Here is a 24330-nt window from a genome sequence, read left to right as displayed (position 1 = left end):
TTGAACCAGACCAGATTCACTATGCTTGCTCATTTCCAGTAGCTTATACTTTACCTCCTCTCTCTCTTTCATTATCTCTCATACTCAAAAGGCTTTTTCACAATTTTAACTTTGGCCCTCTTTGCCGCAAACTTTTTGAAGTTTGATTTGAAGCATCAATTAAAATCAAAAAAATTTGTGCAAATTAAGATACATTGTGAGGCATATCCAGTGTTTCCCCTAGGACTTTTGCAACAGCAGTGCTGTTGTGCATGCGTCGACCAGCCCGCAACACCGGACCCATATTTATGCACGTAAGTGAAGGACGTTTTAACAAGTACACAAACATTCACACTCTCAACTTGTAGAAATAAAGAACAAAAAATCTGTTGAAACTGATAAAATCAATTGCATCCAGTTTGAACTTGAAAGCATCATATTTTTAAACCCTACAAACTTAAACCATGGCAATCATAGTTCTGCCAAAAATACAAAAGTGACTACAACTATTGTTAATAAAATAGAAAATAAATATGTATATATAAACATACTGGTGTGAACTTAGTCTGGGAAAGATAGAAACATTCTGAAAGCTTTTAACACAGATCTGTATGAATTTCAGTAATTGCAATAAATATGATATTTTGGCATAAAACTATGTTTACCATGGTAAAAAGTTAAGTCAAGCTGACCATTATTCGTCATACTGATGTCTTTCTATGTAGGACTGAACTGTGAAAAATTATTACTACATGACACAACAGTACAGAGGGATTGTTTTTAAGCAACTGGCTTATCCCACTTTCATAGTCAATACTTGCAGATTTCTGCTTATATTTAACCTTCATTAAATTAGTAACTATTTTCCTGACTTACTTGAGGAACTGCTTTTTGTCTTATTCTGAATTTTCCCTGACTTTTTCTCGAGCTGCGAGAAAAAGTCAAGGAAACTTTTTTTTTTTTTTTAAATCTCGAGGTGCTGTTACATGAGGAGACATTGTCTAATACTGTTATGAAAAAAAGACTTGTTAATTTGAACTTTCCCACATAACGCATTGTGTGTGCTCATCGCTCTTCCTGATACTTGCAAAAACTGACACAAATAAATTAATCAAGGAATTTGTCATCTTTCTGTTTGTTGAGTGTACATGGAAACCACAGTGTCATGTGGTTGAGTGACAGCGAATCCGAGAGAGACATATAGGGGAAACACTGTGTAAAACAGTTAAAGGATGGGCAAGGAGGAGGCGAGAACCAGCTTGTCAACATAAATAATAATTTAATGAAAACTCAAACCAAAACCACATAAACAAACACACATGACGGACATGTCCGCTAACGATCTCTCTCTCCCGCATGGCCCTCTGCAGTCAGCCGTTAAACCTCACGGAGGCATAATTAGCCTAATACGGGATCGGGTGTGTAGGATCACGACCCGGCCCCGCCCTCCGCCCTGCCACATTCCTCCCTCGTTCTCTCGTACACCCCCCCCCCTTTCCCTGAGGGAGGGCGCGCCTTCCGCGCTGACTGCCGGCAGGTCATCCCCATCTACCTGGACGAGGGAGGGGACAAGGGGAGGGAAACAGAAATGATTAAAATGGGAGGGTACTCTTGTAACAGTGTAGTACCCCCACAAAAAGCTGTAAAATTTAAAAGAGGATAAAGGCCAACGCAGAGCGACAGTGAGAGAGAGAGAGAGGAGAGAGAGATGAAAAAAAAAAAAAGTTCTCCGATACGCCGCAGCTTGTTCCTCGGTCACTCCTCCACCCTTTATCGGATGACAGCCGCGCCTCTCCGGGCGGATCTGAGGCAGTCCTCCAGCCCCTGGCGGACGGAACACACCGCCGCGTTCTCAGGGACCAGAAGGGGTCTCCCCCGCCCCTGGCAGCGGTTCTCTCGCTCCAGGCGGTCGGCAGTGAGCCCCTCCCCACTTGCGGTCGGCGGTCTTAAACCCCGCCGCGTTTCAGCGGCCGGTAGGCGACTCCTCCGCCTCTGGCAGCGGCCCTGACCGCTCCAGGCGGTCGGCTAGGAGCCCCTCCTCCCCTCGCGGTTGGCGGCCATCGTCCTTGTTCAGGTGGCTGGGCTCCTCGTCCCCGGCAGATGGCCGCGGCTGCTCCGTTGGGGTGGACGGTAGTGGCGAGAACTCTACTACGGCGTATCCCTCCTCCTTCCCGGGTTTCGGCACCAATGTAAAACAGTTAAAGGATGGGCAAGGAGGAGGCGAGAACCGGCTTGTCAACATAAATAATAATTTAATGAAAACTCAAACCAAAACCACATAAACAAACACACATGACGGACATGTCCGCTAACGATCTCTCTCTCCCGCACGGCCCTCTGCAGTCAGCCTTTAAACCTCACAGAGGCATAATTAGCCTAATACGGGACCGGGTGTGTAGGATCACGACCCGGCCCCGCCCTCCACCCTGCCACACACTGCATATCATTAAATTGAGAAAACAATCATTAGATTATACACATTATATATTCTATGCAAATTAAAGGGATAGTTTACTCAAGGATTAGTAATAATTTACTCACACTTGTGTTGTTCTAAACCTGTATTACTTTCTGTCTTCCATGGAACACAGCTGGAAGAATGATAGGGACTGACAATGACAATCCATCCCTAACATTCTGCTAGGAATATACAAAACTCTGTAAATGACAGAATTGTAATTTTTGGTTTAAATATCCTTTTAATCTTAACCTTTTAAATAAAAAAATCACCCTTAATTGATCACCAGTAATTGCATGGGGAGAAAATAAAAAGGGCAGATGCCCCTCTGGCACCCATACACAGGACTAGTGTGTGTACAACCTGGTGGTGTGGAAGAGTGTACAAGCCTGGCTCTTTGCTCCAGTGAGCAGAGATGCTTCATGCAAACACACTAGAGAGTTGATGTTGTGCACTGTTCAGAAGGCAGTACCGCCCCTTCAAGTGCACACTGCAGGCTAGTGAAACACTGTCAGAAAACGTTTGTGGTTTTGCTCCTCAAAAGCGAGTTTCTAAGTGTGCCGTTAAAGGGAATCCTCGCGGCTTTCGGCACTTACCACTCCCTCCCCGTCTGTTACCAACTCAGTGGAGAAAACCAAGCCCATGTTTAACGGGGGTTCTCCACTTCTCCTCCCTGCAGACTCGCCTTTGCTTCCTCTCTGCCCCAAACGTCACTCCTGCCACATGGACAACTGCCAACATCCAACATTTATCAACCAAACAGCCTTACTGTAATAGTTACTCTGGTCACAGCCCCTGGTAATGGCTGCTAAGCTGGTGCAGGCCCCACATTACTTTGTTTTAAGCTTTATTTTAAGCCTTTTATTTTCGGCAGACCAGACCTTCTGTAAATTGTGACAGGTGCCATACTGTATGCCTGATATAGCTTTGGCTAAGAATGCAGGCACTGCTGTCTCTCCTCGAGGCGACTATGATCTGCTCTGCTGTGAGACCCACCTGTTTACCATTGCTGGCATGCTCCACTTTTCCACCAAACACATATGAAGTCCAGTTCATATCACTGAATTTCACTGAATATTCCTTAAATTCAATATATCATTGATTTATTTAAAATAAAAATCAGGAAAGTTTCAAAAAATTTAAGCTTAGAAAGTAAGATGCTCTTGTATTTGAAAATAATCTCTATATATAAAAAAAAGTGATATTGAGATCTTACATTTATGTTCCAGCAGAATCTAGATCTGCCCTACAAACATAATAACCTCCTCAATACATCCAACCTAAACTCTAAAATGCGCTTTTGTCCTGAAGGTTGTGTGCCGAGAGTGCTGCTGAATGCTATTGGGAAGGAGACAGAACAAGCGTGCTGCTATTAGTCGTTCCAGTTAGTTATGGCTCTGTTAAATGGGTCATCTGGTGAGGATTGGTGACCTTGGAGTACTTGTCCTGCTCACTGAGGCATTCAGCTTTCTCTCTTTCTTTTGCACAGAGACACAGACACCCACTTTCTACTGTTTGTGCCCAACTCTCAAGTCTTTATCATCTTGCCATAATTTAAACAAAAATGGTCATAGACATAACACTGCTATTCATTTTCTTGGTGTTTCTGCCATGTTACAGAGTTCTTTTGTACCATTTTCTCAAAGCACCTGCCTGGTATTACTACACTCTCACCATCCAGAGCGAATGCTGTGCAATCAGAGTGCAAAGATTACAGCATTTGCAAGGTGTTTGCAGTCAAGATAGCAAAGACTTTGGGAACGCAAGTCTGCCTTCTCTAAAGGGGAGGGTGAGCCAGTGTTCAGCTATATGGGCCGGCTGCTATTTTAATCTGTGATGTTGCCGGGAATACCTGGGGGAATAGCCAGGCTCCGTTGGAATGGGGGCTTGTCTGTGTTCAAGTGCCAGTTTGTGTATGTGTGTGTGTGTGTGTGTGTGTGTGTGCGCGATAAAATGTAAATGCATAGGTAAGTGCACAGATCAGAAATGTTATTTAAAGATTTGTGGTTGTATATGTTTGTCTACAGCGTCCCTACACTTAAAGACATGCCTACCGGGTACCTCTCTTACCCTTTTGGATTCAGTGGAGCAAGTGATGTATTTGTGTGCTTATAAGCATGGGTCGCTGCGCTGTGCAAACCCAGCAGAGACAAGCCAACTCCCTGCACCCCCTCAACAAGGCTTCTCTGCACTCGTGTGTGCATCACACTGACACTGCCTCTCTTTCATCTCCTTCCCCCTCAGGCTGTCCTCAGACAGGCCAACAGCTCAATTCTACAATTTGCCTGTGACTCATCTCGTGCTCTACAATATTCAGGATGAGATTACATACGTTGTCAAATGCAAAGTGCTAAATGCACCCGATTGCACAGTAGATTCCAGTAAAATTATGAGATAAAACCTCTTCCTAGCAACTATGCTGTCATTGCGTTTGTGACCTTGTGATAATCGGGGGAAATGAGAGTGAGGGCTGAGGAATTTTGGCAAGGTGTGTTGCCAAAGCTCCCGCACCGGGCCCCTTGTGGTGCAAACAGGTGTGACAGCGGCAGGGGCACATGCCGTTCAGCCATCCCACCCCATCTGTGAGCATGGTGGCTTCAAAAAGCCAAACTCATCGGTGAGCACAGAAGCCCCAGAGAGGGAAAACTCGCATCAGAGTTCGACACAGTCAAGCGCAACACTGGATGCCCACTTTCAGTATGGACACTTGGCAAAGATCTCTTTCTGCGCAGCTTCCATTGTAGTTGGGAATTAATAGACTGCAAAGGCATTCATCAAGTCCCAGTTAGGTTTCCTTTTATGTCACTGTAGCAGCCTTGTCAGATGCTGGTAATTGGGTTCAAAGTGCCATCACAGTAAAAGGCTGTGTGGGAGTGAGTCAGATGGGGTGGGCCCTCGCCGTCTCAGGTGACCTCACTCTTGGCCCAGCTGCTCCAGAGTACATGGAGGAGGGAGGAGGTGGTGGATGAGGTCATTCTTTCACTGGGAGTGTGTGGGCAGGATTTGCGTAGGTGTCTTTGTGTGCGTGCGTGTCTGCATGCATGAACTATAGACGCTTGAAGAGATAATGGGCGGAGATTTTTGAGTCTAGGTTTTTTAGGGTGATGCTGAGATAACAAGTAATGAGAATCTTTGCAGAGATTATTTGATATATATTGGTACCAAGACCTCTATTGTTTAAGAACACTTACAACACTGGTCACACTCACAGGGAAAGGAATTTCACCCAGACATAGTCTCGTCATCGCTAAGAATCGCCTGCTAGTTGTCTGTGGTTTGATGCAAAAAAAGGTTTTATGTATTAGTTCATGTTCAAATGCTCCCTCCCACTTCGTCCACCTCTCTCCATTTATGGCTGACTGGTAGAGTGGCAGGGCTTTGTTGTTTGAGAGATGAGCTGGGCTGATAGCCATGTGGAGAAAACAGGACAGACCGGAAGAATTGAGACGTCACAACACAGCAGCGGCTCCTGATTACATATTCTAAGCATGCACAGTAGTAGTATCAGATCATTGGAGGTATCGGTGAAACAGACATATGATTTGAGGTGTCTATGATACACTTATGCTTTTAGCCAGTGTTTTCAAAGCTATTTGAGGGTATTGTTTGATTGTAGAGTGTCCTGTTCTAATCAGTTATGATTAATCCTTGTAGTTCCAGACATCTAGATTAGCAAAGGCTGCGAGATGGATTTTGCTATTTTTTTACTGCAGTAGTCAAAGCCCTAAATCTCTACTCGTGATAGACAACATCTTCATCACTCCGGCTTATATTCTTGTGAAGCATCCAGCAAATAGCAATACTGTGATTTCTGTAAATTGGCCCAGACTTTCAAAGACAGAATTTATGTACACATATCAGCGGAAGGGAATGAAGACTAGAAAAGAGCAAAGAAGTTTGTTGTCCTTTTAAATACCAGTTGTGCATGTCTGTGTAATTACCACAGTGCAGGATAATTATAAAGAGGACAGATGCACGGATGAAAAAGGCATTTACGTGCACTTAAGTGAGCAATGGCAATTAACTGGGAAGCCTATCCCGTCACTGAGAAATTTGGCTGGAAATCCTCGCAGTCAGTTATCACACAAACCAGAAACGGCCTGCCTTCTCCTATCTTTTGGAGTTGAGCTTTACGAACAGGCTCGAGCAAGTGGTTTAATTTTTTAAGCGGCTTTGCTAATCTGCATTCTTCATTTTGTTTTGAGCCTTTCGTGCGTGAAAAATCCCTGCAGCACAAAGACTGGTGGGGCAGCTGCCAGATTGGGAGGGGGTCTTGAATTATTTTTATCATAACTGCCTTTGTCCAGCACTGCAGCCTGATCCAGCAGCTAAGTTGGAGATTGGACATGTTACCATATTCATGTCCCTTAGGGTAGCGTGCCTGCACTAGTCCACACTTACTCTGGCCAGAAAATTTGTCTGGGATGATTTTTTTATGTGTGATCATCAGCAGGATTGCAGCCAGAGCACAGAGACCTAGCGATGTTACATAACTTCTCACTGCTTAAAGTCAAGGCACCATCATAGCATCTGCAGCAAAGCATGGACCCCTGCATCCCAACTACGCAATTTCCTATTCTATTTCCTTTCAGCCGGCTGGCTGAGCCATCGTGCATTCTACTCGCATGGGACAGGAAGCTCAGATATGTGTAGTGTGTTTCCTCTCTGTTATGGCTCCTTGTCAATGCTGTCTCATTCTCCCTGATGCTCGCATCCTGTGGTTTAGTACAAATAATCACCCTGGGTTATATATAGCATAAGCAAACACTGTGATCCAAGCAGGGGTCACACTGGTTTTAAGGTTTCAAGCTTGGAATTAGAGATGTTAAAAGTGCACTGTACTTTGGAACCAAGTCCATACATTTAAAACATATGTAACAATACCAGTCTTTCTACAGCACTGGTAGTACTGGGTACTGATTCAAATCTGACTGCATGTGTGGTAACTTTGAAATGCTGTTATGTGTGCTAGTGCTGTTACAAATGGAGGCAGCGAAGCAGACGAGGAGATGCGGATCCAATCGCAGTTCAACTTTATTAAATAAACAAACAGGCAAAACACAAAACGGGAACAAAGGAAAAACCCTCAATGGGGAAATAAAACATAAAACTAGAAAACACGGGCAGGGAACACATACCAGGCTAACAACAACATTCAACGAACGACAAGGAGTGAACAAAAAGCAGGGCTTAAATACACCGTGAGTGATGACAGAATGAGACACAGGTGAAAACAATGAACAAAATGGCAGTGATGATGGCAGGTGGATTCTGGGAAGTGTAGTTCTAAACAATGACAAGTGAGACAGTGGAGCTAAACAAGGGACAAAAGTGAAAACTATGGAATGCAAAGGTGACAAAATGGCAGACAGAGGGCAACAGTGAAACAAGACAAGGAATTCCTAACAAGTGCTCTGTGAAGAGCAATTAATTTACTTAAAATAACAAAATATCAAATAACAATAAAAAGAGAAATCCACTCATTCCTATTGTCTGTAATACTAATATATTATAATATATGTTAATGTTCTGTATATTGGCATTGATATTAATGTATTATATCTAATAGTCGTGCAGTGAAGAAGACTATGCCAGTAATTTAAATTAGTAGTTTTATTTTACATTTGATTACTCTTTTCAGTGACTGAATACTGCTGTTAGATACCTAAAAGACCTTAAGTAAATGGATCCTATTGTTTTTATTTAATTTGTTAATATTTCCATTAAACAAGTGTGTTCCAATATACTGTAAAAAATTTGTTTTTTGCTATGCTATTGAAAAAAGTATCAAGGATAGTGAAATTTCATTTGTACACTCAAAAATATATTTAAATAAATTTTTAAGATGAACGCATTTTAATATTATAAGAAAATGTATTGTAATTGAATTGTGCATTTTATTACTAAATTAAATTATGATGTTTCTTATTTTGTAAATAATAATTCAATTTAATGAAATTTTGGTATAAATTGAAATGTATAAATACAAAAAAAAAAGAGAGTATTGAAATCGAGTACTGAAATGTTGGTATTGTGACAACCCTACTTTAAATACATTGAGGTCACTGCAATTAAGTGAAATACCAAAAGAACCTGTACTGTACTGTTTACTGGTATTGCATCTTATCTAGCATAGAAGAACAGTCCATTTATCAGAGTCCCTATGACTCTAAGGCCATTGAATAAGATTGGCCTCTTCACTTCTCCCCAGCTGTTCCTCGTCTAGGGGTTTTAATACTGCTCAGCAGAGAAGAGAAAGCAGGGAAGCCTGACAGTGACAGCGAGGTGTAGTGAGCACCCCTGCTGAGTCCTTGGCTGGGGTTCCATACTGCAGAGTAAGGCAGACAATTTAATGAGGGCTAACACAGTGAACCTGAGGTCCTTGGTATATGAAGCCAATGCAGTGACATAACTGAGAAAATGTGAACACTACCATTTCACACCAGTGCTGGAGTCATCACATCAGGGTAGTTTTAGTTTCTCTCCATGTAGCTTCCCGCTCATAATGCATAGTGCACAAGTGCTGAAGGAGGCCCAGCAATACGGGTAAATAAGCAGCTCTCAAGTACTCCAACATTGAGCATTATTCTAGTCTGCTTTATAGTTATGACAAATACATAGATCAAGATTAAGACAAGACAGTCCTTTAATATTCACCACTGAAAATTAAACTTCCCTTGAGAACTCTTGCTTTTTATATGAGGTTGGTGGGACCATGTTTGCAAGGATTTGGGTGATATGTCAAGTTATTTAACAAGAAGAATCTTTGACAGAACATTGCAGTGTTTTAACTGGGCACAGACAACCAAGTGGAGAGACTTCTTTACCATTCCACAATCCACCATTCCATCTTGTTGAAATAAAGACCCCTCTTTATGTCTCCTAGGGGTATGGACCTTTACCGGTGCCTGATAATGGGACTGCAGCTGAAATTGACTCCCTCTGAGAACTTGGCCTATAGTCATGTCTCTCGCCTGTTACAGAATTGTAACAGGAACCCATATACTAATACCCAGAGGTCCATGCATCTTATGAACCAAAACCCCCTCCAGCTCAGCACCCCACTTCCAGAGGCTGCACTAGGGAGAGGCTAGCGTGTGCTTTAGCCTCCCCAAGAAAGTCCATAGCACCCCCATGGCACCCCAGCTAATGTTTGTAACAGCCAGTAGATAATCCTCTGTGTAAAGATTGTATGAAGAAACATTTTTGCTGACAATATGCCCCGTGTCCCGTATTTCTGTCGCCCGTTTAGCAGAATGGTCTCATGAATGAATCATTCAGACAGCTCACACACTGTATCATTTGGAGTGTTTCTCACTCCGTAAAACAGAAATGTAATAAATAGAATAGAAAACAATCAAGTGGAATATTTACTGACATGATACTACTGGCAATCCACTACAACTCTCTCTCAGTAATGGTGGAGCATTGTAACAACTAGAGCCCTTCTACCATGGGAGCCTGCAAAGTTAGCACAAAAAGCATAACGCAGCGGTCCGATATACATTCTTACGGCAGTCCTCTGGCGAGGAGACAAGATACAAGAATATATAAACTGCTTTTGTGAGGAAACCGTGCATAACTTAATTAATTTGCCACCTGTCCACTAATCTTCAACTTGTTTTACACTATGAACAAGTTTACTATGATAAAAATTGTCTGTTTTTTAAGAGAAGTCACAGACAATTTTGCGACATGTAGGTGTCAGTTTACGGCTCTCCCCATTCAAATGGTGAGGGAGAACTTTTGAAAGTGCACCCTTCGTTTGACAGCGATGAATAATGTCTTTATTAACTTCAATGCCTGCATGTGCAGCTTTTGAACAACTCAAGGTAAAGCCATTTTTCAAACCAAACAGGTATCAAAAAGTATCATTGTATGTTTTTTTTACATGTACTTTGGAATAATATGTAAATACCATGGTGTACATCAATGCACCACAGTATTACCATCTGATACATAACAAGACCATGGTCCTGTCACAGCAGGCTATTACATTTTTTTGGATGTAGGATTAGTTGGTGCTGGATGTGCTGTGTGAATAAGTCTTTATTATCGATGCTTTGTAGCCAGGGCTGGACTAGTAATCTGGCATATGGAGCATTTTCCCTGTGGGTCGACGCACTTAGGGGCCGATCAGGGGCGGACTATCCATTAGGAGAACCGAGCGGGCCGGTGGGTCGGCCACGAAACCTGCCGAATGTGCCTCGATAAGCTAAAATGAGCCGCCGCGTTATGTAGAACGGACCACAAAACGATGCCGCGATATGCAGAAAAGGACAGCGAAACCGATTTCTCTTCGAGAACCAAGCTCAGCTCCCCGTCAATGATTTAGCACATCTTCAGCACCAACAATCAAAATTTGCCGGTGCCGCCCCTGCAGCCAGCTCCCTTTTGTTTCCTCCTGTTCTTCCTCTTGTTCTCTTTTGTCTCCTTGTGTTGTATCCCCCCACCCATGTAGCATTATCTGTGCATTGAGTAATGAAGATTAGCCTGCCGTCCAGCACATTACACCCCCCCCCCCCATCACTAGTATCCCTTTCTTAGGCTCTCAAATCTTATAACAAGCTGTTAACCCCCTTTAAAAATGTCCCCTTTCAATCGGCTTGTGATGGGGAATAATCCCACCCAAGCGATTTAATGAAAATCACTGTATCCTGATTAGATTACCCCAGTGCCGCCAGCCAGTGGCCATTAGCCGACCCTGTACACAGATAAACAGCAGCCCTGCTCTGCAAATCCTGTTAAATGAAGACGAGCAGTTTTCTGTGGCTCAGTTTGCCTCTTACCAGCCTGCAGTCTAACTGCCTTTGTCAGTGGGATTATCCCCCATTTGGCACATCTATGGTCTCATTCACATCTTGCGTTTCCCACTCTTTCCATTATTGCGCTTGCCTCATTGTTCTATCATATCACAGAGCATGTTTTTCTTTACCATATTTGGAAGGAATATTTAAGATGTGATTTGTAAAGAGCTTTAAAGGGATAGTACACCCAAAAATACAAAATAAAAATCTGTCATCATTTGCTAACCAGTGTCAGAAATTTACTTTTCCATTAAGTGTCAGTAATTGTCCCCTGATTTTGATTTTCAGTCACATATGTAAGATTATGTGCAGGACATCACAAAGCTATACTTTGTGTCATGTCTTCCTTTAATTTTTGTAATACTTAAATTGAATAAATTTAATTACCATTCATTTTTCATCTGAATAATTAGTCAGAATACTGTATATAATTTTTTTACCCATTAAATTAAATCAACATTAACTCAGTATTTTATTCTATATTATGTATATCTAGGCCTAGAATAGACTATAAAGAACTGCATCATATGTTACAAATATAAAGCAGAGGAACTATTTATGGGGGAAATTTTTGCCCTCACATTTTGGGTTTAGGAAGATTTTTTTCCAAAACCCTTTTAATTTCTGGCCCTATTGCTCACCCTCGTGTTTTTCCAAACTCACACGAATTTCACAAAAGGAGATGTTCAAAAGAATGAATGCCTCAGACACCATTCACTTTCATTGTATAGAAATAGAAACAATAAAAGTGAATGGTGGTTAACATTCTGGCTAACATCTCCTATTGTGTCCCTCTGTAGAAAGAAAGTCAAATGAGTTTGGAACAACATGAGGGTGAGTAAATGATGACAGAATTCTAATTTTAGGGTAAAATATCCCCATCATTCAAATTGCTAAATCAGTCACTTTCACAGACTTTCCCCTAGTATATCTGACCAGGCAATCATCGGTATCATAACGTGAATACTACTCATATTTAACACAATATAAAAAAAAAAACTATAAAAAAATGTGTCTCATGTACCCAATCTTGTTTAAGCAAATTGGAACTCGCCATCTCACAGACTTCACCTCATCCAGTCAAATCACAACTGCACTAGTTCTCTTTTCTCCTCTCAAAACAAGTTAATCTGTGCTCCCTCTGAAAATTAATCAGGTGTTCTAGATTGAGTTGTGTTAAGTGTTAATAGTGACTGTGGTCATGTAGAATCAGGATCAATGCTGCATTATTTCTTTCACAAACATTTGCTTATGAATTTATTGAGAGACACCATAGTGCCTTTTCTGTTCCTTCACAGCTTCTTTGTCCTTTAGTGAAAAAAGTCACACAATACTTTAAAAAGTATTCAAAATACTTAAAAAAAAGAGTTAAAGCAGTGTTTGTGTTCACAGAAATAACTCTCATCTGCCCCATACAAGCACACCCAAAGGCTGATTGGCATACAAGCCGCCTCCTCCATCTTTAAATGGAGGTATTCATTAGCTGCAGCTGCACTATGACAGACTTAAAGTCTCCTTGTGCGGCTTGATGCAGATGGAGAAGTCTGGAGACACTGTCTTTCACTGTCAATCCTAAATTATTGAAGGTGTCCCTCACATCTCTTTAAGTCACCATTTACTCTCTCATTAGCTTTGATGAAACATGGCACTGATACCGTGCCATGCCTGTATGAGAAGGGTCTGGCCTATAAAGCTTACAGAACAACTAAAAACAAAAAACAACAACAACAAAAAAAAAAACTCTCAGATATATAACAGTTCAATTAAGAGGATAGTTCACCCAAAAATTACAAACTGATTTGAAACCCATTTCCTCTGTGGAACAATACAGTTGAGCCTCTGTCACCAATAACTATTATTGTTTAGAAAAAAGAATATGCAATAAATGTGACTGAAGCAAACATTCTGCCTAAAATTTCCTATTGTGTTCCACAGTAGAAATAAAGTCAAAGAGTTTGTGTTCCACAGATCAAAGAAAGTCAACATGAGGGCGAGTGAATGACAAACTTCCATTTTTTGGTGAAATGTCCTTTTAATGGTTGCCCTGCTGTCCGTATTCTGCTAACCCCTAACTGAAATGCAGTATCATATTTAATTATTTACTAATGACGAACAGTGGGTTTGCAGTGGACAACACTTAGCTGTTAAATTAATGCATACTCCACAACTTCTATATATTTGTATTATTACATATTTCATACTTTAAATCTATGCTGGCTTGGTGATCTTTGGTGCCAGGTTTGTCAATGTTCTTAGTTAGATTTAATTGCTTGTTATTAACTTGGTTTTACATCCATATTTTAAGTAATCCTGCCTGTAAGGGTAGTGTGCAGATCAAGTTTGGTTATTATCTTGCATGATTAGCAATGCTCTTTGTTCCACATTACATGCTAACTCAACCGATATATTGCAGAAAAACGGGACACGTGTCCACAGATAAATGGCTTATTAATATTTTAAGTGTCTTGATGGAGTGGATGGCCATGGTGGATATTTCCTTTTTCATTAGGAGGCATACTTAAGCTGACCTCACAAATATTCTTGTCATAATAAACCTCTCAGTTATGTAATGAACACAAAAGGGGCCCTAATGTTCACCAACATTACATCTGTGCCATATAAAGCACATAAAATTTCACAACTATGGCTACTGAATGCTTTCCAACCCCTGTACCACTGAGTGACGAATCTCCCAAATATTTTCATTAGCTTTTATTTTCTCACCAAATATGGTTAGATGAATTCCATTGGCTATCTTAGATGACTAAAACGTTTCTATTTAATGCAAAGAAATGCAACAAAATATTTGACAAGTTACTTGGACATTTTCAAACTTAAAGGGATTGTTCAGCCAAAAATGAATATTCTCTCATCATTTCCTCACCCTCATGCCATCCCAAATGTGTGTGACTTTCTTCTGCTGAACACAAATGAAGATTTCTTTTAAAAATCTTCATTTATCTCAGCTCTGTTTGTCCATTCAATGCAAATAAATGGTTGCCAGAATTTCTAAGCACCAAAAAGGACAAAGTCGGCATAAAAGTAATCCATAATACTCTAGTCATTTAATCCACATCTTTTGAAGCGATATGATAGGTGTGGGTGAGAAACGGATAAATGTTTAAGTCCTTTTTTACTATAAATTCTCCCCTGTAGGTGGCAATATGCACGAAGAATGTGAGTCACCAAAAAGAGAAAAAGAAAATGAAAGTGTAGATTTATTGTAAAAATATATCTTAATTATTGATCTGTTTCTCAACCACACCTATCCGAAGATGTTGATTTAATCATTGGAATCGAATGGATTACTTTTATACTGCCTTAATGTGTTTTTGGAGCTTCAATGTCTGGCCACCATCACCTGCATTGTATTGGCTTACAGAGCTGAGATATTCTTCTAAACAATGTATTTTGTGTCCTGCAGAAGGAAGAAACACATCCACATGGCATGGCATGTTAGTGAGTAAATGATGAGAGAATTACAATTTTCAGGTGAACTGTTTCTTTAAATACTTCCGCAGACTCTGTTCTCAGTGCTCTAGTGCTCACTTGTCTTTCTGATACAGGGAACGCACAATAACATCCCAAGCCCGTTGTCTTTTCAAAATTCGAAACCCTACAATGTGGCTGCCATGGAAACAGCTACCAAGCCTGTTGTGCTCATCTCTGGCCGGGTTCCTGTCTGTCTGTTTCCTCTCAGTTCCCTGTAGAGCTGGTCTATGTTTACCAGCCAAAGAGAGACACAGGAATAGGAATTGCACTGTAGAGGCCCTCTCTCACAAGGCGCAGCTGGAAAAAGCAAGAAGCAAGACAATGAATAAAAATGGAGGGCAGGGAAAGGATAAGGATTTCAAAACAAATTTGCAAATCGCATTACACGGTTAACATGTAATTAGCTTTGTGTGAGAGTGTAAATATTGACACACAGTAATGAGTACATGGAGTTTACACTAATCTGAAACCCAAAGCTAAGCTTAGTCTATCTAGAGAGTGCACTGTACCAGAGTTGGAGAATAACTAACTTTTTATTATACTTTTTTTAGCTTGTAACGCAACTTTTGTATTGCACACGCAGCTTTATTACTGAGCGAGCTGATTCAATAGTCAAGCACACCCTCCTGAATGGTCCTCTCTCATTCTAGTGATTATGTCCATCCGTATCGTCCCTCTCTCATACTTGGCATAATTTTTATAGCAGAATATCTATTTAAATGCTGTTCCTTATTATGTTTTTGTAATTGTTTGGTCATATTTACTGCAAATGTATCTGTTAAAATTTGATCTTGTCACACATTATTTTTGAAACCTCACTGATTTTTTGCCTGAAAAACAGGGCACTTATTAAATTATACAAATATATAAATATTAAATACAAATATTTGTATATTTAAGAATTCATATTTGGATGGTTCATTGCATTATATTTGCATGGTGCTTTTCATGGTCATCTAGAAGAAGAGGGCATTTCAAGCTCTCAGATGCTGTCTTGTGTCAAGCATCTTATTCCTCAATTGAGTCACATAAAATTGATTCTTAACAGATGTTAACAAAGCTAGGATGAGAAAAAAAAATTACTCAATGGGAGTTACGAACAGAAGCCACATCAGGAGATCAACTCCAGGAATTACCCTCATCAATATATAATACTCCAAGATTAGAAACATGATAGATATCAGGCAGACAGATGACTTGCTCCTGATGAAAAGAGCATTAAGTAGCAAGATACCACATGTTTTGATCTGGGCCAGAGAAATATAATGAGATTTAAAATGAAAATCTCGGCCTCATTACTCTTGGGTGGCCTATTCTTTTGTTTTCAGATCCACAGTTCCAGAAGACACTATTAGCAAAAGCATATTTGACTTTCTAAAATATGACTTTGTCTTGACTGCCCCTGTTAGATTTCTTGTGTCTTAAAGAATGGTTTTCTGTGGGCATTGATTTTGGGCCAGTGATTCAATTACTCTATATTTGAGCAAGGTCAAGTTTAGTACACAGATATCTAAGATATTATGGTTTAAACTGCTGTCAATGTCTTCATATTAGTCATGGCAGTCATTACGTAACTGTGCACTCAGACTTCCTTAGTCACAGGTTTGGCAGGCAGACAGGCCACTAAACATAAAAAAAAACTCGAGCATCTCTCAAAGCAGAGGACCTGTGGCTTAGTTCCAGGTACTAATGCTCTAATATCACAGAAAGATATGAGCTTTGCTCAACAAATATGCAGAACTTAAATGTAAAATAGTTTCACTGTGAAGCTTAATCTATATATAGATATAAGAACGTAAGTTAACTTTTTTTCTTCTAAAGGATCTAAAACACTGCAGGTGGACAAAGCCTGCGTTAACACTACATGCAGTGTTTACATGCAAAATTAGTTTGTTGAGGAAAATACATAATGTTACATCCAAACCATATCCAAAGTCATGTCCATTAGCTTTAACACTCATCAATGCTGTTCAACTAGTCAAGCTAGTAAAGGTCAAGTATTTTAGGAATTTGCACGAACAGGAGATATCACCACATGAATGTCTTAACAGAACAGAAACATCATTGCATTTTGTCTGCATTTTGTCCTCATTTTTGACTAACTAAAAGAAGCATGTTTGCCCAGTATGTATAAATTAGCCTGAAGTATTTATTTTTTCCGATTATGATGAACAATTTGAGATGCCACAATAAAGTAGTAGTACTTCACACTGCTGTTCATTATATAAAACTTGACTTTTTTGCAATCAAGTTATGTTGTTTCCAAAGGATTGACCCTTTGGAATGCAGGTGTGATTTTGAACTTGATAACAGGCCGGTGACTGCATTTGAAGTGTAAGCCTGCTGAATCAGAGCATGTGACTCCCTTACAAGTCATGTGAATTACATTTACAGATGTACAAGAAGGATTTAAATATCGTCTGGTTCCCAGGCAACTACAACAATAATGAAACCTATATGTAAATGCAGGACACAAAACCAAGTCTTTTATTCTCTCCAGAGAAATGTGGGGCAGAGGTTTCTTACGCTAAAAAGCTGCTCAGTAAATCTGGCCCTTAGAACGTTTAGGCAGTCGGGCTGCCAGAGCCTCAGGCTTATTTGCAATGGCCCAGTGTCCAGTTTTTCCAGTTCTCCAATAGGACACCATCCTTGGTGAGTAATTGGCCTTTTTTAGTTTTCAGTCATTGTACTGCAGCCCTGGAGAGGCACATTTTAATGCAACGCATGGCAAACTCTGCATTGTTTTCCTTTGGGACTTTGGTGTCTGTTTTGGCAGAGGCCGGATATTACAGAGATCGTTAAATTGATAATTTTGAAAGTGTTGCCAAGGCTCTACTAGTGACTGATATTCACCTTGTATCCATATAACCAATCTCTTCGTCTTCCATGGCAATGCAGCAAAAGCAGCAGCAAAGAATTCGATGACTGGTGGTCATTAGCGTGTCACCGAAGAATGTCAAATGGTGTTTGAGGCTTCGAGTATCATATGTTTTACTAAAATTACAAACATTTTTAGATCAATCTCCACTGCTCAAACACAAAGATAAGTTGAAAGCATCTGATCATAAATGTGTAAGTACACCCTGTAACTACATGCTCACTAGCAAGACATTTTATTCTCAGCCTACAAAGTAAAGCGCTTACCTCATGACCTTTGACTTCAGTATACCAGATTGCCAGTAGCATCTTTTACATCTTAGTTGGTGTAGCTACTGTATACTGACAAGGTTTCATTTTACTTAGCAAAACAAATGCTGCATCTTGGAAGATGGAGCCTCTGAATTAACAAACGACCTGCAATGAGCTGCCAACCACTCTGTTCATCCAATGCACCAGTGGCCAAGGGCCAAGAGAAACGGGATTAAATTATACACCCATATTAAAAGAGCATATCTGTCTTGTCCCTGCTAACAGCTGTCAGCATTTATCTCCCACATGTGTTTGTGCCATTCATTCATTTTGTAATCTGTGTTTATCAGAATGACTGGCCTGAATTGGGACAGAGGGGACCAAGGAGTGGCGCCCAGGCACTAATTGCCTTGCCATCCTAAAGAGTGTGTTTGTGTTTTTTCCAGAGAAGCACATTGTTTTGGCAAAAAGGGGGAGGTTGAATTGTAGGAGGGGGTCAGAGGGATGACACAGGTGTGAAAATAGGGAAAGAAAAGGGCTATTACACAGCAGGAGAGTCTGAAAAAAGTCACTCCATCACAGACTGCTGATTTGGAGGGGGCTAGGGGGCAAGTCTGCTTTATGTAGTGGTACAAATGCAAGAAGTGGATGAAGGGCTTAGGGAGGCCAGTGGACGCAGTGGGATTCTTTTATTTGTCTTGGGTTATTCCAATGTTTCCTCACCTTGTTTGCACTTTGTGGTGAGCAGCACACAAATGCTCTCGCAGCGATTGTTTGTTGTCTAAATGTTGCAGTTAAGTGAGACTGATGGGTTGTGGGAAGGACTGGGTAGCATTTTTAGATGTGTGTCTCTATAGACTCTATACAAGTTGCTGACATCTCTTTTGTGAGACGGAGATTGTGATGAAAGTGGTCGTTTATTGACTAGGCTCGCTTTGATGGGGAGCACTGCAAGCAAGATCAAAGGGATGTGTTGTAGCCGATCAGTATTGTAACACAATGATGTTTCCTTTTCAAATAAGAGCTTTTCTATTGGCTATTAACTGTTTTATTGGGACTCTTCTTCATGCTTTGTTGGGGCATTTGTTAGGGAGTAAGCTTGTAAGCGATTGTAGTTCATTGGTTTTATGGCCACTAATCAATTGGCCAACTATATACCAAGCAAGCTCTTGCAAAAACAGACACACACGCACTGGTCCACAGAAAATAACAATCTGTGCACTGCTCCTTGCTGTAACTGTATTGTCTAAATGTCAGTAATCCAAGCACGGGTTGCAGGGGGATGGGACGATGACAGTAGATGAAGTGAAGAGACTCGGTGTGTGTGTGTGTGTGTGTGACAGCTGTTTTCTTCCACATTCAATTCCCCCTTTCAGGACCCCTGTCACAGTCTCCCCACCATCACTCACCCCCACAATCCAGCACCAGGACAGCAGTAACAGCTCCCCTCATTGAGCTGAGCTAGAGAGGTGCAGGGACCAAACAGAGAGATGGTTAAAAGGCATGCAAAATCCGTGAAATCCTATCCAAGACAGTGTGGGCCTCAGATGACTCTGATGTCCACCCTGCTGTGATGATGGCTAACATGTCATTGGAACAGATAGGATATGCCTCTGACTGCAAAATTGTAGGCAGCTTGGTCTCGATGTCTACACATCTCTGTGTATGGACAGACAGATCCTGGAGGGAGGCCCTTATGGGAAATAGAATTTTGCAACACTTCCTGAGGTTGATGGCGAGTGCATGTCACTTGGCTCAAGAAATCTCCAAGGGTTCCTTGGTAATTGTTGTGTCATTACTGAGGTAATATATATATATATATATATATATATATATATATATATATATATATATATAAACGTTCTGGTGTGCAGACTGGGCAAAAAGCCCTTCAACAAATGAAAAAGAATGCCAATCTTGCAGTTGGATGGTTATGGTCTGGGGGACATATTAGAGTTAATGCAGTACCCTGGGATATTGTTACAAACATTGCAGGGGAGGTAATAATAGCACATTATAGACAGATTTCATTGCCAGGTCATTGACGATGCTTGTGCTCTATTCAGTGTAAAAATGCTAGAGCTTGGGGCAGGTTTACGGAAAGGGACTGTATTTTTGTACTCACATGCACTCATAAAATGTTTTGTTTAATGTGTTTGAAGAAAGATTCATTAATGCAGCACCTTCGGTTCATCAAAGAATACTCTTCTTGTCAAAAAACATTTTCACTATAAAGGGTCCTAGAGCTGGGCATGATTCTTTTAGAGAGTAAAAACAATCTTGATGTTACACATTGTAGGTTTATCAGATCAAAATATGGGTTCTGGTTAGCCCCCAATATTTTGACAACATGCCCTGAACTGACTTATGTGAAAAATACCTTGGTCCTAAGTTAAGCATTTCGGTAAAAAAAAAATCTGCCTTCATTATGTAGTTGACCCTTGCCTAAATCTATTCCAGTGTGATTTGATTACATTCGCTTGTCGTCAAGAGCTACAGCAAAATATGATATGTGAAAATTTGCTTTGGGTAGAATTCATTAAAATTATTCTAATTTAAGAAGATTTTTAACTAGGTGTTTGAAACCAACATACAAAATCTCTGCTAGAGAAAACACATATTTGTGAAATTTGACATTTGACTCTCTCTAACTTATCATTACTGAGATATAGCCCATGGGACAACTAGCCCTGGTCTCCTCTATACATACTACACTTATAACTCAACACTCTTGCTCTTAGTCACAACATCTTACATACAAATAAACAGATGCACACACACGTAAGCATCCCATGAGCAAATTAACTGAATAAAGAGCCTCTCTTTGCTGGGTCGTTTGAGTGGCTAATTAGTCATCAGTGCATGCTGTTTAGGGAGAGAGTGAGAGAAGTGCAGGTGAGAGATTGGTTTGCATCAAGAGGTAGAACTTCAAACAACATCTGATGAAAGCCAAAATGCTTGAATAAAAATCTATTTGTATGAGAGAAAAACAATCATAATTTCAACTCCAAAAGTAGAGCGACCGAGTGAGGGAGAAATGCTGCTTTGTTAGCTGCGGGTGGAGATATAAACACATTAGTTTAGATAATGTGCCGACTTTATTATCCAAGCAAGGAGCAGAGACAGGGAGAGGAACTGACTCGGAGATTGCCGATAATTTCCCCTTTGTGTCTAGCTTGGACTGCAGCCACATTTACTAATAACAGTTTTGCGATTCTCCCCCTCGCCTCTCTCTGCCCGCTCTTTGTCTGACATTGCCTCGCAGCACTGCCTGTGAACCCCCTGGCACTGCATTTATAATAGATGGAAGAGCAGTGATCAGGATATGAAGGGGCTCTCGACACCAGCTAGTCCAAAGATCAGTGAATGCCGGAGCAGAATGAAGTTGATCCACCTTGTCTCCATTTTCGTTTCTGTGATACAACAATGCACCTATAACATGTGGTTGCTCAGAGAAGTGTGAAAATACTGCTCTGAGATTTGTCTTAAAAGCACATATGTCAACTTTATTTGATCCTTCTGTTTTTCTCTCACCTTCTGTTTTTCTCTCACCATCTCTCTGTAGCATGTTGCTTTAAAGGGATAAATCATCAAAAAATGAAAACTCATTTACTCACTCTCATGTTAGTCCCAAACTGTATTACTTTTTTCTTCTGTAGAACACAAAATGAGCTGTCAGGCAAAGTGTTAGCTTTAAACAGAATGCACTATTATTGTATGAAAAACAAATATGGAATGAAAGTGAATGATGACAAATATTATGTTTAACATATGTTTTGTTCCATGGAAGAACGAGGGTCATACAGGTTTAAAACAACATAAGGAGGAGTAAATTATTGCAGAATTCAATTTTTGGGGGGTGAGATAACCCTTGCATGAAATTAGTTGAGTATGTCCTTAGAGCATCTATTAAAGTAATAAGGCGTACCAGAATTGAATAATTCTAGTATAGCAGCTAGGATCTGTCTAACACATGGATAAAAGCCTCAGTCTGTATGGATAATTAATGTGCTTTGCAGGTACTGAGCAGAATCATAAATGGACAAACAGCTCACAGGGAGAGGTTGCAGGGATAAATTATAGCTGGTGCAGTGAACATTTTGTTATTTTATAATAAGTTGAAGGCTCTCCTGTGTTGCATAACATGAGAAAAATTGTAGCAACAGTATTAGCAGTATCATTCTTTCAGTGTCACCAGCAAGGTCAGGGAAAGTGCAGAGCAACCATTTGGCTTCTGGTTAATTAAATGGTCAATATTTGACTGAAGCAGTAGCTGGAACTGTGTTGCATGATAAATGCAACTGAAAGGCCTTTCTGGTGTTTCCTTTGAAAAGGTAACCTTGAAGATTGCCTTCAAATTTATGTTCCAAATTGGTATGCCTTTCTTTCTTCTGTGGAACGCAAAAGGAAGTGTTAAGTGACAGTAAGTAAGGCTCAGTCACCATTAACTTTCAATCTTTTTAATCTTTTTTCCATACAATGAGAGTGAATGGTGACTGAGACTGTCATTCTGCCCAAATCTCCTTTTGTTATCCACTGAAAATTTGTTGAAAAATGAGGAGTAAATGTTGACAGAATTTTCCTTTTTTAAGGTTTAACTATCCCTAGTAGTGCATTTATGGCAACTTTAATGTTCAGCTGACAAGGAAAGCACTTGAAGGTTTAGTCTACTGCCATTTGACTGCAGAATAGCTTCTACTCCAACATACCAAAAGAAAATCTCTTATATCCAAACTGGCCAATGTGACTGGGGAACAGTATTGTTAAACCACTTTCACCACGTCTTGACATCAAAACCACAGAAGGAACTTATAATTTATTTTCTTTTAATCTTTTTATACCCTTTTCTCCCCAATTTGGAATGCCCAATTCCACTACATAGTAGGTCCTCGTGGTGGTGCGGTTACTCACTGATTACACCAATCCGGGTGGTGGAGGACAAGTCTCAGTTGCCTCCGGTTCTGAGACAGTCAATCTGCGCATCTTATCACATGGTTGCTGTGCATGACAGCACCAAGACTCCCAGCATGTGGGGCTCATGCTACTCTACGCAATCCATGCACAACTTACCACGCGCCCCATTGAGAGTGAAAACCACTAATCGCGACCACAGTGAGGTTACCCCATGTGATTCTACCCTCCTTAGCAACCGGGCCAATTTGGTTGTTTAGGAGACCTGGTTGGAGTCACTCAGTACACCCTGAATTCAATCTCACCAGTGGTGAGTAGTCAGCATCAATACTCGCTGAGCTACCCAGGCCCCCCCAGAACTGATCTGAAACTGAAGGGTTTCTTGCATAAATAAATAAATATGGTTTTCTTGAGTTGATTTTTGAGTGTTATCAGTGCATTGTTGTGCATGTAAACGCACTCACTGAAAGTGAGGGAAATAGCTTCAAAGTTTTTTGGTTGTCCTGCCAAATGCTGTCAAATCTTAGCATAGTTCAGGCACACCTGTCTGTTATAGGATAGAGCATAGTCTAAGGCCACGTCCACACTAATCTGTTTTCGTTTGAACCCTCCGTCTCTCAGTTTCCTAACATCATAATTTTCATTGTTGGTTATGGAGTGTTCTCTAGAGTCTCAGTTTTCAGTTGAACAAAAGCGATTCCTTTGTGCATGAGTGGTGTAAACATAGCAAAAATCAATGCATTTCAAATGAAAATGTATTAATATGTATGTGGCCTTAGAGACCCAACTTCAATCATAACTCTTTTTTTTTAACTCAATCTAAACATCAGTTAACATCAATGGACTTCTGAGTATCCTAAGGTTTACAGTCTCATGTTTATGAATTTCCCTTTCTCTTTGCAGACATGTTTGGAGCTGGAAAGGTACCTGCAGACTGAGCCCAAAAGGCTTTCAGAACTCTTTGACGAGGAGCTCGACTGCCTCCTCACACCAGCCTTAATGAAGGGAGACAGTGACGAGGACCTGATGGACCCTTTGCTGCCCAGCTTATCTGATGAGTCCAGTCCACCACCTCAGCTTGTGTCCCTTCCAAAGAATCTCCATGCCCCAGCCAGTATCAAGAGTACAGAGGCAGGGGTGAAAGAGACCAGTGGAGGGGTGAATCCTGCCCAGCTAAATGCTGTCACATCCCTCACACCACCTTCTTCACCTGAGTTGGGACGTCACCTTGTCAAGCCCACACAGACTCTTACTGCCACAGCCGATGGCACACTAACACTCAAACTGGTGGCCAAGAAAGTGGGTCTTGGGGCAGCGAAGCTAGTGGCGACACATTCGCTACCTTCACCATCAAACCACGGAGCACTGAGTGATGGAGAGGGAGGACCGGGAACAGTTGGGAGAGGGGACATTCCTGAGAACAAAAAGAGGGTCCATCGGTGCCAGTTTAATGGCTGTAGGAAGGTTTACACAAAAAGTTCACATCTAAAGGCACACCAGAGGACACATACAGGTGACTTGAACTGCACCAGAGATACTGAATCATATGTATTT

General features: G+C 40.8%; 1 protein-coding gene across 2 annotated transcripts in view; it reads left to right on the top strand.

The window, feature by feature from the left end:
* klf7b (Kruppel-like factor 7b) overlaps positions 1–24330 on the top strand; it is a 57642-nt gene that overhangs the window by 10640 nt on the left and 22672 nt on the right. For both annotated transcript variants that reach the window (XM_052148943.1, XM_052148942.1), the window contains exon 2: positions 23680–24289. In XM_052148943.1, coding sequence (XP_052004903.1) covers positions 23680–24289 — 610 coding nt within the window. The remainder of the gene's footprint in view (positions 1–23679; positions 24290–24330) is intronic.

This window comes from Xyrauchen texanus, chromosome 18, assembly GCF_025860055.1.
Source record: "Xyrauchen texanus isolate HMW12.3.18 chromosome 18, RBS_HiC_50CHRs, whole genome shotgun sequence".
Classification (NCBI taxonomy): domain Eukaryota; kingdom Metazoa; phylum Chordata; class Actinopteri; order Cypriniformes; family Catostomidae; genus Xyrauchen; species Xyrauchen texanus.
This window is presented reverse-complemented; position numbering and strand designations above follow the sequence as displayed.